This window comes from Taudactylus pleione, unplaced genomic scaffold (assembly GCF_031769625.1).
Source record: "Taudactylus pleione unplaced genomic scaffold, aTauple2 ptg000041l, whole genome shotgun sequence".
In the NCBI taxonomy this organism is placed as follows: Eukaryota; Metazoa; Chordata; class Amphibia; order Anura; family Myobatrachidae; genus Taudactylus; species Taudactylus pleione.
This window is the reverse complement of record NW_028284443.1, coordinates 35,907,519-35,924,431: the sequence shown is the minus strand read 5'-3', so window position 1 is coordinate 35,924,431 and position 16,913 is coordinate 35,907,519. Positions and strand designations below refer to the sequence as shown.

At 42.7% G+C, this 16,913-nt stretch overlaps 1 protein-coding gene across 4 annotated transcripts in view; it reads right to left on the bottom strand.

Annotated features, from left to right (window-relative positions):
* Positions 1 to 1,283: 1,283 nt before the first annotated feature.
* TMTC4 (transmembrane O-mannosyltransferase targeting cadherins 4) overlaps positions 1,284 to 16,913 on the bottom strand; it is an 87,809-nt gene continuing 72,179 nt past the window's right edge. For 3 of the 4 annotated variants that reach the window (XM_088458129.1, XM_088458142.1, XM_088458124.1), the window contains 7 exons: positions 12,628 to 12,707; positions 12,058 to 12,165; positions 11,832 to 11,973; positions 6,895 to 7,009; positions 6,695 to 6,807; positions 5,568 to 5,637; positions 1,284 to 3,075 (listed from right to left, as the gene is read on the bottom strand). In XM_088458129.1, coding sequence (XP_088314255.1) covers positions 2,924 to 3,075; positions 5,568 to 5,637; positions 6,695 to 6,807; positions 6,895 to 7,009; positions 11,832 to 11,973; positions 12,058 to 12,165; positions 12,628 to 12,707 — 780 coding nt within the window. In that variant the 3' untranslated portion in view covers positions 1,284 to 2,923. The remainder of the gene's footprint in view (positions 3,076 to 5,567; positions 5,638 to 6,694; positions 6,808 to 6,894; positions 7,010 to 11,831; positions 11,974 to 12,057; positions 12,166 to 12,627; positions 12,708 to 16,913) is intronic. The other variant, XR_015872849.1, reaches the window with a different exon arrangement.

Sequence of the window (16,913 nt, the reverse complement as noted above, 5' to 3'; positions counted from 1 at the left end):
TGCACATAGAGATTAACAAAAACAAACTCGACCATTCTCGATTCTTAGTAAATTTACCCCCTGGAGTCTTACCTGATTCCTGGACCACAAATACTTCAGTAACGTTTTTAGACATATCTGCAGTATCATGAAGGTAACAACTTCCAGTCTCTCACAGAGATAATAAGTATGGCAGGCTAGAGCTATAAAATTAAATGAACTGTGCATTATGAACAATTCCTCAAACATATTTGAGAAACTATGGCATTCATATCTTGCTTATCAGAATGCTGACAATGGGGTCTATGTACTAAGCCTTGCAGAAAGATTAAAGTGGCTGCGTTTGAAAAATGACAGGAGCTGATTGTTTGGTACTTTATCTCCATCCACTTCTTCTCTCCCCAAGGCTTAGTACATAGACCAATATATTTTTTAATAGTTCCCTACATTCTTAACGTACACCTACAATCTGTGGCACCTGAGGCGCAACCTACCGCAGGGGTTCTCCTTCCCTTCTGAGCTTGGTGGTACTGCTCACGCTACCCCATTACTACACCCATGCCCTCCCCTTCCAATTTTGGCCCATTACATTCACTTTTCAACATCTTATGTTGCTCTATTATCATGCTGTAACTTTGCCAACTAATTGTATTATTTCCACAGTTGTTTCATAAATTTGTCTTTATAAAATCACCATGATGCAATCTAACTTCTGAAACGTGGAATATAACTTCTACCTGGAATGAGCAGTTGTCATCACACTGTGTTACTCCATTTTCACTTATGATGAACCTTTAACAACATAAAATCCATGGAACAGTTATTCACAAATGTTATATCAAATTGAGCAACAGTGTTAATGAGGTTACAGGAGATTTCAGGGACACATCCTACTTTCATTAATTGTAATTTCCAGTATAATAATTTTATTTAGGAAAAATAGTTTCTTATTATTATTTCAGTTGAGAATCACCTTAGATATAATGGAGTGCGTAGTTCCAAGGCAAGGGACGCCCCACTATTTGGTACATTGCTGACAGCTAAGAGACGGGGGCTTCCCAAAAATGGACATCATCTTTAAACTGATCATTGGTGTTCACAGGCTTGGAGTGGCACAAAACTATGCTGGCACTGTACCATGCAAAAAGTGGCAGTGGGTAGAAAAAGTGCACAGATTATAAACTGCTTTGTTTCACGGGTAGCATATCACATTCAGCAACTAAAGTACTTTTTATTTATTAAGACAAACCTGGGAAGAACCAACTAACTTTGTTAGGTAATAAAAGAAGCTTAGAGAAGCCATCTGTGGGAGGGAAAGGCAAAGAGGTGACAGTGACCCCTTTTAGGGTCACCTAGATTTTTATTTAGTGTTTGTCACAGGAACAAGAATAAAATAAAATACAGTAATGTATAAGCTACCGTTGTAACATTGTGCTCATACGAGTAGTAATGATATCAATACCATTTTAGTATACTTAAACCAGGTAACAGATACTCACATTAGAGAAAATAAAAACAAATACATATTTTAATAGTAATGTACGACTAACAATAGATGAATAATGTAACACACATGATAAACATTCCAGCATACATCAGTAACGAAATGACAGATCACTGGTTTACACGTACTCTATTTTACAGCGAATCCATGCAAGTCTGTAGAGTCTGGTCCATTTGGACAGGGAGAGTTCATTGTCCGCTTCTTACGGAAAATAAAACAGCCTGCATGTACAAATGCTGGTAAGGCAGGACCACATCTAATTACCTGAAGAGAAGCAGTTACCTACTTTATAGTGTGAAAAAACAAAATTTGTACAAAATAGAGCGTGTGTGTGAAGTTGGAGGTTGTAGCCCTATACTGAGGTAAATAAAAAAAGAGAATACGAGGGGGGTGTGCAATAAGTTTCCGGTTCTGCAGTACATAGGTAGAGTAGACACAATCTGACTGTCTGGTTGTGAACTGTAATCTCGGACTAAAGTTCTTGTGAAATTTCAGGGCACAGAACCGTATATAAGCAACACTGCACACCGACGATGTCAGCTTGTTCACTTCCTTCACAAACACGTTATGGAGCTCAACAAAGGCCACTGGAGAGCCATGATCTTCTACAACTACAAGAGTGGTCTGCGACAGCTGGAGGGTTCTGACCAGCTGCGAGCTGCTTCGGGGGAGGAAGCACAGTCCGGAACCACTATGTTTGAGCGGTATGTTGAATTTCGGTGCGGGAGACCAAGTGGTTTGAGAACATGCAACTTTGCATAGACTCCTTTGGTGAATACTTTGGGAAAATGTAAAGTTCACTTGGTTTGTAAATAAAATACTTTGTGTGCAACCAGAAACTTATTGCACAACCCTCGTACCTATAAACTTTACACATTAGCCGTTTGGACTCATCTTGTATTTCAACATTTATAAGCAATTAAAGCCAGTATTTGATCTTTACCACACGGCAACCCCCCCTTCCCCACAATGACAGAAAAAAAGAAAATGTTTCTGTAGATATTCTCAAGACGCCAGAGGCACATGCAGCATATATTATAAAGGAAATAAATAATGTAACAGTCAGTTTGTTCACTTCAGTTTCTTAGGTCCCACAGTGTAGCAACTGTAGTAAAAGTCCTTATTCATGTAAAAAAAGAAAAAAAGACCATAGTAAACATTTTTCAGAGATAATAAAGCTGTGCATGTTCTACAGAAACTCTGATTGCACAAGAAGTAAATCTTTTGTTTAATTAAATTTTAATCTTTATTTAGTAAGTAGTAAGAAATGATGTACCGTAGTGGTGGGTAAAGACACGTCCAAAGTATCTGTAGATAAATGCATCATTGTCAGCAAGGTAACTTAAATGTCCCTTTTCTTTAGGATCCAGTGGTGTTTGCAGGAATGTCGGTAATGTTACGTCTGATCCTCACACTGCTCCTACATCAGAAGTGGGACTGCTACATGTGACCTCTCATCTGCTGTTGTTCTAGCTTGCGTTTCAACAGACTGTAGTTCTCCCTTGTCCCAGGGGCAGAAGGGTCAAGCTTCATGGACATTTCATAGTATTTCTTGGCCAGATCTAGCTGTCCCCAGCGATGGTAAAGCACAGCTGAAAAAGAAAACAATTTTGGAATGTTTGGTCAATCAAGAATAATGTTTGTTATTTACAGCATTTTAACAGTGTCAGCTTTATAACTTCAAAAAGGATTATGCAATCTTGAAGATGTAAAGCAGACACTGTTAAAATGCTGTAAAATCACATTATTAGTACGTCTGCATCCTGTGTTCGGCCTAACAGTGTCTGCATTCTCAGTGTCTACCTTTAAATGAGGGGGAGATAGGTGAAGTCTTGGTAACTGGGACTAATAGACTATGGGGGCGATTTAATTCAGGGAGATGTTTAGTACGACTAAAGGATTTCTTCTCGCCCCCTCCTGACTTAAGTGCCGGCCGTGTTGCTGTTTTCCGGGTTAGCACAGCGCAAACGGCCTTTCGGCCGGAACTTAGTCTGAGAATGCCAGCTAGTGTGACTAAACACCCAGCTTAAGGCTTGGTATACTGGCATTCTCAGACTTAAGTGGTTCTAGTCTGATTTAACAACACGGTCAATTGACACATTAAACAAACAACTAATAGCACAAATTAGGATACAGCCATAGATTAGTATTCACCATTAGACTTCTGGTCTGAGCTATGTCTTGCATGCTGCTGGACGCACATCGCTGTTCAAATGAAAACCTAGAGAAATTATGTTTTTGGGCAGCCTATAGTTATGTACTTTAAGGACTCTTGTCTAGACAGCTTCAATTAACTCTTTAATTCATATAAAACTGGCAATCTGTAGCCTATCTGGCTCTTTTGCTCCTCTTGCATACATTCTACGCTTGGAGCAGACATTGAGCCTTATGTAGAGCAGTTTGTGTAGGGTATTTTGTGTGAGAACACTCATTACATGGCCAGAAAAGTGATCACATGCATATGCAGCTTTGCAGCAGTTACTCCAAGCTGCTCTTAGAGAGGTGATGGGGACAATCTAACGTAGGCAGGGAACAGTAAGAACTTGCGAACATGCAGACTGGGACACAAACACATATAGATGTTTCCTCACTCGCATTTGCAGCAGTCGCTCCAAACAGCCCCTCTTGCCGTGCCTGGTCCCGTGAGACTCTGCTGGTGACGGGCGTCATTTTTTGCCGATATGCACCAGGAGACTGTGCTGGTTAATTTGAATCAGCATGTGAAGTGCTATGATGCAGCGACCGCAGCTTTTTTCCATGTCAAGTTCTATTTACAGACTCAGTCACACACAGATATACAAGTGTCACATATCAAATTAATCAGCACAGTCTCCTGGTGTGTCATGGTCACATCGCGACTTAGATGCTAGTGTAGTTGCACGAGAACCTGGCGGCTAACTCACGCCAGACATATTGTGCAGCATGGCTTATTGAAGCTAGATGAGCAAGGGCACATCTGAAGGTCTGAGAAAGTTGCATTATTTGCGGTTGATCTAGGGCAGGTGTGAATAGCATATCATGGCGGTCGCCTGTACTAGTGAAGCACTTGTGATTGACTACTTGTGAAGGCACCACTGTTGCCAACTGGCTCTTTTGTCATTCTTCGGATATACTGTATATTCCATGAGAGATGGGAATGGGTTTCTGATGGGAATCGGTATGATTTACCGCCGGACCCATGCCCGGCGGTTGGAATCCCGACAACGGCATAACGGCAGAGGAGGAAATCCCGATCATCCAAGGTAAGTATTCTCTAAGCTAATTCTACCCCCTAACCCCCCTTAGGAGTGCCTAACCCTAACCTTCCCCCCCCCCCCTAGTGCCTAACCCTAATCCCCCCTTCCCCTAGCCTAACCCTAACCTTCCGGGGGGGTGCCTAACCCCAAGTCCTGCGTGGGAACCCTAAACCTAACCCTCCCCGCGGCTTTCTTTGTTTGTTTACTGAATGCAATTGTGCCTGTATCTTGGGGACCAATTGCAGTCAATTCTGTTTTCGAGCCCCTTTACCTGGAAATGTGTAGTTTCATCAGGCAAGATGAGGATAACTTATGAATTACCGACCATAGATTCGAATTGCAAAAATAAAATATAATGCTAATCATCTCATCATCCGCTCAATAAAAATATAATTTGACAGACGGCTCCAGTTCTCCCACAATGTTCCTGCTTTCCATGCGTGTTTTAGTTCTGTGTGCCCTGAACACTTTGACAAGAGTTCTGCTGTAAGAAAAAGCAGGCCTCAAAACAGCGCTTACATTTTTTTCTTCCATTCTGCTCATGCTGTTCCTATACAAAGGGCCCGCACATGGAGACATTTACTGTGCGAACAGTCATCACCTCATAATGGAAATGCTTCACTCCAATAGGTAGGCCTTTTGTACACCCTTATTTTTGATTGATATTGATTTTACCCTTTTCAATTACTACGCAGTGAGAATGGACTGTTAAACATATGCTTCTTGACGTTTCAATCTTGACATTGTTAGATAATTAATTTTCCACTCCATCAATAGGAAAATATCTCACAGTGTACGTATCTACAGTGTGACAGTTTATTCAGTTTCAGATTTTAAATGGCTCTTACCCAAATTGCCGTGATAACTCGCAGACGAAGGGTTTGCTTTAATGGCTTTAAGGAACAAACCTTCAGACTCCTGAAATTAAATAGAAAATCTGTACATTCTTTGAAGGCTAAAGTACAATTTGTCAGAACGATGTGTACAATAGACTAGTGTCAAAATAGTTTCAGTTTTCTCTCATCACTGAAGAATATTCTGACTGCATAGGTTTTGGATAAATGTTCATTACAGTACAAAAGGGAAAATGTAATCTGCAAAGCAATAAGAGACTGTATCTGCATATTTGCATGTATTTATCAGTGGGTGCCAAGTAGCAATGAAATCAGACCATAGAACAATGCCCTCATGTGGCCAAAATGTCAGAACAAAAACAAAAAGTGAAATGCTTACAGCGTACAAGAAATGGTATTGACAAAACATATCACAAATATCTAAATATATACATTAAATGCATTAGTTAAACAAGGGAATTGATTTGAATTGTTTAGTTTACTACATAAAAGGTTTGCCCATGTACTTCTCATATTTTCCAATGGCACATGTATACAGACCCCACAGTAACCTGCTCTTTTACTGCCGCCCAGGGCCGATGCTACCTTTAGGCAGCCACCTAAGGGAGCTGGCCACAGGGGGGCGCCGCTGAGTCCACAAAAAAAAAATAATAATGGCATAATTCACGGTGGCAGGGTTATGAGGTACATTATGAATTTGGGACACTACTTTATGGCATATTATAAACTGGGGACACTGATGCATGGCATATTATGAATTAGCGGCACTGTTATGAGGTACATTATGATTTTGGTGCTCTGCTGTGTGTAATATTCTATATAGTATATTATGAATTTGGGACACTACTGTATGGCATATTATAAACTGGGGACACTGATGCGTGGCATATTATGAATTGGAGGGAGTAGGGACAGTTGGTGAAATGTTGCGTAGGGCGCCCAGAAACCTTGCACCGGCCCTGCTGCCGCCACAGTAATTATTTCTCTGTGCTATTAACTACACTTATTTGAAGACTACAACAGGTACAGTTACACCTGAAGTTTAAAGCCAAAGATAAATAGCACAGATCCGGGTGCAGCCACCGATCACCAATCATGCATAGCACTCAGAGCAGACCAACCTTGTACTTCTGAGCCTTTCCCAGAACATTAGCTAAGGAAAATGTGATGGAGTGGTCATGTGGTAACAGTTTTAAAGCTTCTCTCCCAATAGCTTCAGCCTGAGCCAAATTGCCTAAGTAAGACACACAAATTAAAAAGCAGAAGACAACATGTATTTTGTGTTTAAAAACATTTTTCAAAACAAAAAATAGTTGTTTACCTGTATTATCCAGCAGTATGATCATGTTATTCCAAGCCAAACTGTGTTGTGGCTTCAAAAACGTGGCATTTCTCCAGGCATTCAGTGCATCCATATGTCGATTTAAATCTGCATACTGAAAACCAAGGAGTATTAAACCAGAATCTGTCAGGCTTTCTGACAGATATAACACCAATTATGCCAATAGCGGAACAATGTAAAATGCAGCTTCCCGTTTGTGCCTAGTATTGGAGAATTCGTCCTGTACAATTTTCAGCCCCAACTATCTGCTTTTACCAAATATGTATAAGCCAGATTCTAGGTAGCAATGGCTAGCTCTAGAGCAGTAAAAGCTACAAAATGTGCCCATTTAGAGCTTATGTTGGGGTGTGGGGGGGTGTCACAGAGTAAATTAGCCAAAGCACAGTGCAAACTACACATTTGCAGCATCGTGCAGGAATGTGGTGCTGTTTGTGGAGGAGCACTGGCTGGTAGAAGAAGTTGGACTGAGTGAGGTTGTCCCATGTACAGACTAGGTGTAACAGTTGGACTGAGTGAGGTTGTCCTATGTACAGAGTATGTGTACAAGTTGGACAGAGTGAGGCTGTCCCATGTACAGAGTAGATGTGCCAGTTGGACAGAGTAAGGTTGTCCGATGTACAGAGTAGATGTGCCAGTTGGACAGAGTAAGGTTGTCCGATGTACAGAGTGGGTGTGCCAGTTGGACAGAGTGAGGTTGTCCGATGTACAGAGTAGATGTACCAGTTGGACATAGTAAGGTTGTCCGATGTACAGAGTAGATGTGCCAGTTGGACAGAGTGAGGTTGTCCTATGTACAGAGTGGGTGTACCAGTAGGACAGAGTGAGTTTGTCTTATGTTCAGAGTAGGTTTACCAGTTGAACAAAGTGAGGATGTCCGATGTACAGAGTAGGTGTGCCAGTTGGACAGAGTAAGGATGTCCGATATATGGAGTAAGTGTGCCAGTTGGACAGAATGAGGTTGTCCTATGTACGGAGTAGGTGCACCAGTCGGAAAAGTAAGGTTGTCCTATGTATGAAGTAGTTGTGCCAGATGGACAGACTGAAGTTGCCCTATGTACGGAGTAGGTGTACCAGTTGGACAGAGTGAGGTTGCCCTATGTATGGAGTAGGTGCAAAAGTTGGAAGAGTAAGTTTGTCCTATGTATGAAGTAGGTGTGCCAGATGGACAGAGTAAGGTTGTCTGCTGTTACTAGTTTAACCTTTGCAGTGACAATGGGACCTGCAAAGAAATATCACAATGGGGGAAAACATTCACCCTGGTGAAGAATGAAGAAGAAGAAGAAGAATCTACTCGGCAAAGAACCCTTACATAATTGCTGGAAGTCTTACAGTGAGAACATATCGTGGCCCTCCATTCAAAGTCATTTTCTTAATATACTGTAGCACTCCTAGAAAACTGTAATGTTATTTTAAATTGAGGCAAATGAAATTACAATTTGGCCAGAGCGAGCAGAAGGAGCCAGCAAGAAGGAGAAGGTCCCAGCAGCCCTGGTGACTTCGAGAGGTGATATTATTTGATGGGTATTTGTTTCTTAATGAAGAAAGGTAATAGTCAAAACATGTTCTTATTTTGTAAGTGAATATCAAACTGATTAGAAAAGGGAGACATCTATTTGTTTGTGAATATTTTATTATACTGCTAACTTATGACTTCCAACTTAATAATGAAAATAATAAAATTTTGGGGCGAAAAGTTGTGCCTGGTGGAGGCCTGATCCCAAAATCCGCCACTGTGATGAGACCACATAATAGTGGAGGAAGGTAATTAAGTATTCTGCCCTACTTTCAAAACAAACCGCAGTTGTGAAATTGCTCTTTTGCTTCCCATATGCTGCTCATGTGAATTCTACACAATTATACCAAGTCATGTTTCCAAACAAACTTTATTGTATGCCAGCATGTTTCTGTGACAGTTAACCAATAACCAGCTGAAGGAAAGTGTCACATCAGACGGTGTTGCACACTGTTCAGAAGGGGTTGGGTATGAAATGCGTACGGCCGGGAAGCCGCATGACAAAATCCAGACGCCTCAAGCCCGAACGCTGAAAATCCTGACTGGGGCTGCTAAGTACCCTAACCCTCCCCTCTCCCCCCCCTAACCCTAACCTCCCCCCGATGGTGCCTAAACCTAACCCCTCCTCCCCACACCCTAAACCTTCCGGGGCGGTGCCTAACCCTAACCTCCCCCCCGGGGGTGCCTAAACATAACCCTCCCCCCCCCCCGCAGCTAAGTGCTAACACAGCCCGGCTTACCTTCGCTCGGGAAGCAGCCTGTCAAGATTTCGGCGTCGGGATTTCGACGCCTGTCTTCAGTCCCGCGTTGGTATTAAGACGCCGGGATTTAGACAGACGGCCTTCCGGCCGTCGGCATTTTGACTGTATCCCGTTCAGAACGGATGAATGATTAACTCTCAGTTATACAAGCTTTTAATGAGATTTTACTAGTAAATAAGTGGAGAGCAAGGTACTTTGATCTGTAATTGACATACTGTAATAATCACTATTCTGTATATAAGGTTCTGAGCTAACATAATTTGAGCCAACATAATTTCTGTAACGTCTGGATGTTAATGTGATTAACTGGTACAATGGTGCACTAGACATTGAACTTTAGATCATCAAGTGTTCAACCGCTCTGTAAAAATGTAGGCTCTAGATTTCCTATATCAGTCAAAAGAGTAGTGTATTTTGCAGAAATGAATAGAGGGATAGTGGTCCATGAATATATGTTTATATTTTAGTAATAAATATTAGTATATTAAATGACTGAACTCAATAGAAAAATCATTTTAAGATACCTTTTCAACTAGAAGGGATTTTGAATGTGTTTGTATTAATGACCACAATGAAGAGATCTAAGAATAATGTTTTCTCTAGGAAAGTGCTTCTCACATCCAGTCCTCAGGACACACCAACAGTGCATGTTTTCCAGGTTTCCTCACAGAATTACAAATGATATAATTAGAACCACAGGTAACAATGAATATAGCAAGGATATATGGAAAATATGACCTAGTCCAAGGACTGAATTTGAGAAGCACTGATCTAAGACCAGAGGTGGACTGACAAATCCAGAAGACAGGGATAGGGACCAATATAAGTAGCCCAGCTCATCTGCTCCTTCAGCCACCAATTATGCATGTATGCCAATGATAGTGTCTTCCCCTACTTCTCACCATCTCCACTCTCCTGCATCCCCAGCTGTCTGTCATCATCTCATCTTGGAAGATTCAATAATTTCTTAAAAATGAACATTGCTAAAACTCCCCTAACCCCATCTTCTCTCCCTCTCAGTTGACAACACAACTCTCTCCCCCCCCCCCCCCCAATCTCCCAGGACTGCTGTCTATGTGTCATCATCACTTCTGCCCTCTTCTTCATCCCTCCATTTTCAGTAACTCTCCCAAGAATGTCGCTTCCTTGTTTGTCATTTTTCCATGATGGAGCCCTTTGTCACTGCTACAAGAACACTACTCACTCTCTTGCCTTGATTGCTATAACCTTGTCCTCACTGGCCTACCATTCTCCCGTCACACCTTTCTTTAGTCCTCTCTCAAAAACACTTCAAGTTTACTCTCATGCAGCTTCACCTCCACTCTACCAATCAGTTCACTGGCTTCCTGGCCCATATAGAGTCAAGTTCAAACTACTCTCACTCACTAACAAAACCCTCAGCCAGTCCTCTTTCCCCTAGAAACTCGAAATCCATTGCCACACAAACTCTCACCCAGATACTCCACTCTGCCAAAGACCTTCATCTCCCTTCCTTCTCACTCTCATCCTCGGGACTGCTCCCAAAATCTAGAATGCCCTCCCACACATAGACTTTCATTCCAGGCTTTAATTGGGACATAAACATTTTAATTTTAGCCAACACTCCCTCCTTATAACCCTCCACATCCCCTAGTTTGTTCACCTCTCCCTCTGTGTGTCCACCTACCACCTCTAGAATGTAAGCTCTTTACAGCAGGGCCCTCCATCCTATTATATTCTCTTCATTAGTACTCAACTTACAGGCTGTAACTGTGCAATCATGTACATTTCTGAACTCATCTGTAACTTCTCATATGCCTAGGCAATGATTTTGTAGTCTATCCCCCTATGTACAGCGTTACAGAGGAATCGGTATGATTTACCGCCGGACCCATGCTCGTCGGTTGGAATCCCGACAGCGGCATCCCGGCACAGGAGGAAATCTTGATCGTCCCCAGGTAAGTATATACTAACCTATTTCTACCCCCTAAGCCTCCCTTAGGTGTGCCTAACCCTCCCCCCAGTGCCTAACCCTAACCCCCCCTTCCCCGCCGCCTAAACCTAAGTCCCCTGGGGGGGGGGGTGCCTAACCCTAAGTCCCCCCCGGGGGTGCCTGACGCTAACCCACCCCTCCCCTAGCCTGAGCCTAACCTCCTGGGAGGGTGCCTAACCCGAAGTCCCCCCGGGAACCCTAAACCTAACCCTCCCCCCCCCGCAGCTATCCGCGCTCGGTGTCCCTTTGATCGGGATGCCGGGCGTCGGGCTCGCGGCATATGTCTAATGACAGGGGTCAGCATATCGATGCCTGTCTTTAGACCCTTGCCGGGATATGATAGTTGGGAAGCCGGCTGTCAGGATTAGGTCCGCCGGCTCCCCGACTGCTTACCGTTACAGAACCCTTGTGGCATTATATAAATAAAAGATAATAAGAATAAGGGTTCTCATCTGGAATAAAGTAATCCTAGCCAAAGTTGCATAGACTACTGTATTTTCCTACAGAAGGGTCAATAATCCTTACATATTGGACATAACACCTTTGCCACATACATTAAAGGAATAAATCAATTCTATTCTTGTAAATAACAGTCACAGTTGACCTTTTAGACAAATAACATGCCTGAAAATGGCAAAAGCAATTATACTGAGAGCAAGAGGACATTTACCAGTCGTCCCAAGTTGTAGTAACAGTCTGGATATTTCTTTCTGTATTTGATAGCAATTAAGTAGCTATTTTCAGCTTCTTCAAACTGTTTAAGGCTGTTCTGCACAATACCCAAGTTCATCCATGCAGCAGAAAAATCAGGTCTATAATTGGTATACAAAATACACAGATGAAATAAGGGCAATCCACCAGAATATACAGTACCTACATCTTCCCTATTCACTTACTGGATTGACACAGCTCGAGATAAGAGTTGCTCTGCTTCATGGAGTTCATCTTTCTCTTTAAGTATATTGCCAAGATTGTTCATTGCATGAACGTATTTTGGATTTAACCTGGAAATGTCAAATAGTATGTAAGGAACGTGGCTAAAAACAGCACGACATGCCTCACAGTGTACCTGCCAGATATTCACTATCTAGAGTAATATACAGGTACTGAGATCTTCGCTAGTAAATAGATTATATTAAGTGCTCTTCGTGTTTAGGATGATGGCATCTTCCTGTGATACAAATAAATATTCCACTGTGGAATACTAGTAAATGGAGGGGAATTTCTTATCATTTTAAAACAAATATTATCATTGTTAATCTCTGAGTAAGCAGGAAAATTGCACTTTGTGTGATGCTGTGACAAAGCCAAAGACACCATCGATGCACAACAGAGATTGATAAATTGTGTTCAGGACCTCAGGCTGCTGTACATTATCTGTAGTACAACATTTCACATTATGTTCTGAAATGAACACATTTAATAATAATGCAAATATATCATCACAGAAAACCATCAAACATTACCTTACAGCTTCTCTGTAGTACTTAATGGCATCTGTTTGAAGACCTTGATCTGCTAAATTTTTACCTACATTGTAGTGCACCTATAAATGATAAAAACTATACTGGATCCAATTTGCAAATAAGAAAATAAGACAATACATAGACATAAGACAACACATAAGAAAATGGACAGATATATAAACACACACAGGCAATCTGATCAGTTTGCTGTGTGTGTATGTGGGCTCAACATTAACAGCAGAATTGAAGTACTGATCAATATCATTCCTGAACTACGACAGTCTAAAAATATGGTTGTTTGATTGCTGACCAGCCAGTGTGTGGCTACCAGATGGAGGCACTAACTCCACGTGATCAAATTTCTTGGCCTGAGCTGAAATTTGGTCACCAATGTGGGTGGAAGAGTTAAGCTGGGTACACACTGACACAATGTCAGCACGATATGTAGTTTCCGGCCGACTTGGAATGATATATCGGCCGCAGCGCTCAGAGTGTACGGCCAATATGCGCGCTCCCGTGGTCGCATGTGGTATCGTCCAGTCGGCTGTGCTGCACGTCCAAACAGACTATATTGCATGCAGCCCCGTTGCAGGTAATGAAGGACGGAACGAGGGATCGTTCTGTCGTTCATTTCCTCGTTCTAATATTTACCCGAGGTACAATATGTCGGGCCGACATATCATATCGGTACACATCGCTCAATGTATACACGGCATTAGAAAATAACCTGGCTACCCAGTGCTCCGGAAACCAGGCAGGTCTGTCTTTGTATGTGCAGCTTTACAGAGAATCTAAAGAACACCATATTAACGCAAGTGCACAAATAATCACAAACACCACTAATGTCAAAGCAGGTCTGTCAAATTCATTAATTGTAGCTCTGTTTTCACAGCACTTCCTCTAGTGCGAAGAAAAGTCATAATGAAAAGCTAAGTGTTCTCCTATTAAATGCCAGGCAACATTATGCTTTAAATGAAAACTGCAGTTAAAATGTTGACACTATAATAGGATCATTTTGAAGTATTAAAAAGAAGAAATGAAAAAGATTACCACATGTACCTTATAATACGGAGCAGTTTTAAAGAAAACATGACATTTATTTAGCAGACGCAGCATAGTACAGACATGAAAGCCTTCATCCCACATCATGAGATGTACGTATTGGTGAGCTATGTTTCTGTGTGGATGAGCAACAGTTTCAAAACTGTACTTTTCAGTGGCACAGGTGAGGAGGGGCATCCGATGTCCTAATCCCAAGTAATTATTACCCGCACCACACCTCTCTCATCACCCCAGTCTGCATGTAGCTGTTCCCAGTCCTTCCCCAACCACACCACAGATATAATAAACCAGCTATATTCATAGGGCTCGATTCAATTAAAGAAGGAGCTCCCGAAGCTATTCAATTATGCACGCTGTTCGGTCAGGGAATGCCCACTCTCCCGCCCCTCGAGCCTTAAACAGGGTGTTTAGTTGTGAGAACGGGCATTCTCTGACTAAACATCCCAGCGCGATGCTGTTTCTGCCATGCTAATAATTTATTTTTATTGAAAACCAACATCAAATAAAATAAACATGCCATAACCGGTACAGAAACAGCAAAGTATATCGTAATACATTTAGCATGGTGCCAGAAAGAAAACAGTAAGTGTTGGGTCACATTTTATAAGAAAACAGCACTTCTCAGGTACACAAAAACAAATAAGAAGTATAATCATAATAAAGAGAGGAAGGAGAAGAAAAAAGAAAAAGAAAAGAACCTCACTGCTAGAAAAAAAAAAAAAAGTAGAAAGCAATACAATGAAAATAAGGGAATAGTATGTCAAAGCATTGTACGGCACCCTCGAAGGAGGACAGAAACCTCTCTCCACTTCACCACCCCAGCCCCTTACAGAGCGATTTGTAATGATCAGATTCCTTAAAAAGGAGCCAAGGGTACCAGATCGCTGTGAAATCTTGCTGACCATGATGTCATACAGACCTCCAATATACTGTGATTAACGCCTTTGAGGCACTAAGTGTATGCCGCAGTAAGGTTTTTTAAAAAAAAAAAGTACCTGCGGTCTACGTAGAGTTTCAGAAGCCAGAAAACGGGGCAGGAGGGCAAATCTTCCTGTAAGCTAATACCTGCCGTCTCTATAACCTTATCCCAAAAAGGTCACAATAATGAACACTCCCACCAGATATGCAAATGCTTCATTACATCTCCAGCATGAATTAGGGACATCGGTACCATCAACATAAAACTTTGTAATGCGTTTCTACCACAAACATATTGAGTGAGCTGGAAAATGTGTTAATAAAAATTTCCAGCCAATCATCCTCCCGCAGTAGACCCTGCAAATCAACCTCCCAGTCCATTGTCAATTTAGGTTGGATGGAAAAGAGGTGATCAACAAGCAATTTATAAATAAAGGACAGAGGGTGTGAAGGATAGGAGTGAGACATGCACGTTTTCAAATAGGGTGAGACCACAACCATAAGCGTTAGTGGGTCCCAGGCCTTGGGGAAAGTGCTGAATCTGGAGATATTGCCATGTCTTCCTGTTAGGCAGGTCCCATTTGGCCTGTACAGAGGGAAAACTCATAATACCAGGAGAGTCGAACAATTGGCCTACTGTCAAAATTCCTTGAATGCACCATAATATAAATGATTTGGGCACCAACTCTGGAGAGAAGGCTGGATTTCCATACAATGGAGTTAAAGGGGAAGGACTAGGTGAGAGGAGTGGTTGAGACTGGAAACGTCACCAGCAGGAAATAGAAGGGCCCAGTAAAGGGTGGCATAATTGTGGTAGGGTATGTAGCCAGGGCAACCCATGGGTCAGAATAGAAAGAGAAGCAGCTTCTATATCTACCCATTGTTTCCCATCAGCAACTCTACACCATTCCATAACCCTAGTGAGCAACACAGTGTGGTAATAAGAGAGGAAATTAGGCAGTTGTAAACCCCCCATGTTCTTTCGCCTATACAGTACCTAAAACGTGGCCTCTGACCCGCTCACACATGGGACCTCATTCAGAGCCGGTCGCACAGAGCGTGCGGTTGGTCTGAATGAGGGGAGGACCTCTTGAATTTTCAAGACGTCCTCCTTTGCGGTGGTAAGGCTGTGGATTAACACCCACAGCCTTACGACCGCCTAAGGTGATGGTCGCGATGGTCAAGACCATCGCGACCATCGGGGCTTACGACGAGACCCTAGGGTAGGGTCTCCCTTGTCGTAAGCCCCGGAGAGCTTTCGGCTCTGTCTGAGCCGAAAGCTATACACTGACATCACTAGTGATGTCAGTGGGGCCGCCCCCAAACGGTAGGCGTTCCCATGGGAACGCCTCCGTTTGGGCTGCCACCCCCCCCGGCCCGCCTTCCAAACGGGGCGAGCTGTCAATCAACATCGACAGCTCGCCCCTTTGGATCGAGACCCGCTACGACCGGCGCTGTCGGTCGTAGCGGGTCTCACGCATGCACACGACGGCGCCGGCGCCGTCGTGCGCATGCTCTGTGAGGGGCCATCGACCCGGTCTGAGCGCATCCGCGCTAACGACCGGGTCTGAATGACCCCCATAGTCTCTAATGACAAGGTGCAATTCTGTAAACCAAGAGTACGGTATTGATATGGGAAGAGTTTGCAGAAGATAGAGGACCCTGGGTAGCACATTCATTTTGATTACTTCAAACCTCCCCGTCCACGAGATCCTTTTGGAGCGACAGGATTGAAGGTCTGTTTTGATCTTATTAAGTAATGGAGGAAAAAATCTGGGAGGGGTTCTTATGTAAAAAAACAAACAGGTATTTAGCCTGCGTAGGATGCCACGAGAATGGAGAGATAGAATGTAAAAGCCTTGTAAAGTAGCATTATCCACAGTAAGGTTCAAAGCCACTGATTTGGACAACTTCTCCTTAAAATTAGAGAGGGAACCAAAACATTTAAACTCTGAGACGGTTGGGCACCAAAAACAATGGAATAGTTACTATGGCAAGAAGGTCAACTGCAAAAAGGGCTAAATTAAATTCTCTTTCACCCACTTATACTCCTGATATGTTAATGTTCCGTTGAATGGCCCTTGCCAAAGCCTCCATACAAAGAACAAATACTAGAGGAGATAAGGGACAGCCCTGGTGAGTACCATTCAAAATCGGAACAGGATCAGATAAAGCCCTGTTAATCTTAACCTGGGTTGAGGGGTTGGAATAAAGGGCTCTTATCCTCTGAAAACTAATCCGGCCCAGACCCAAATGCTCCAGCACACCCAACAGGAAATTGCAAGGCCACCCTGTCAAAAGGCCTT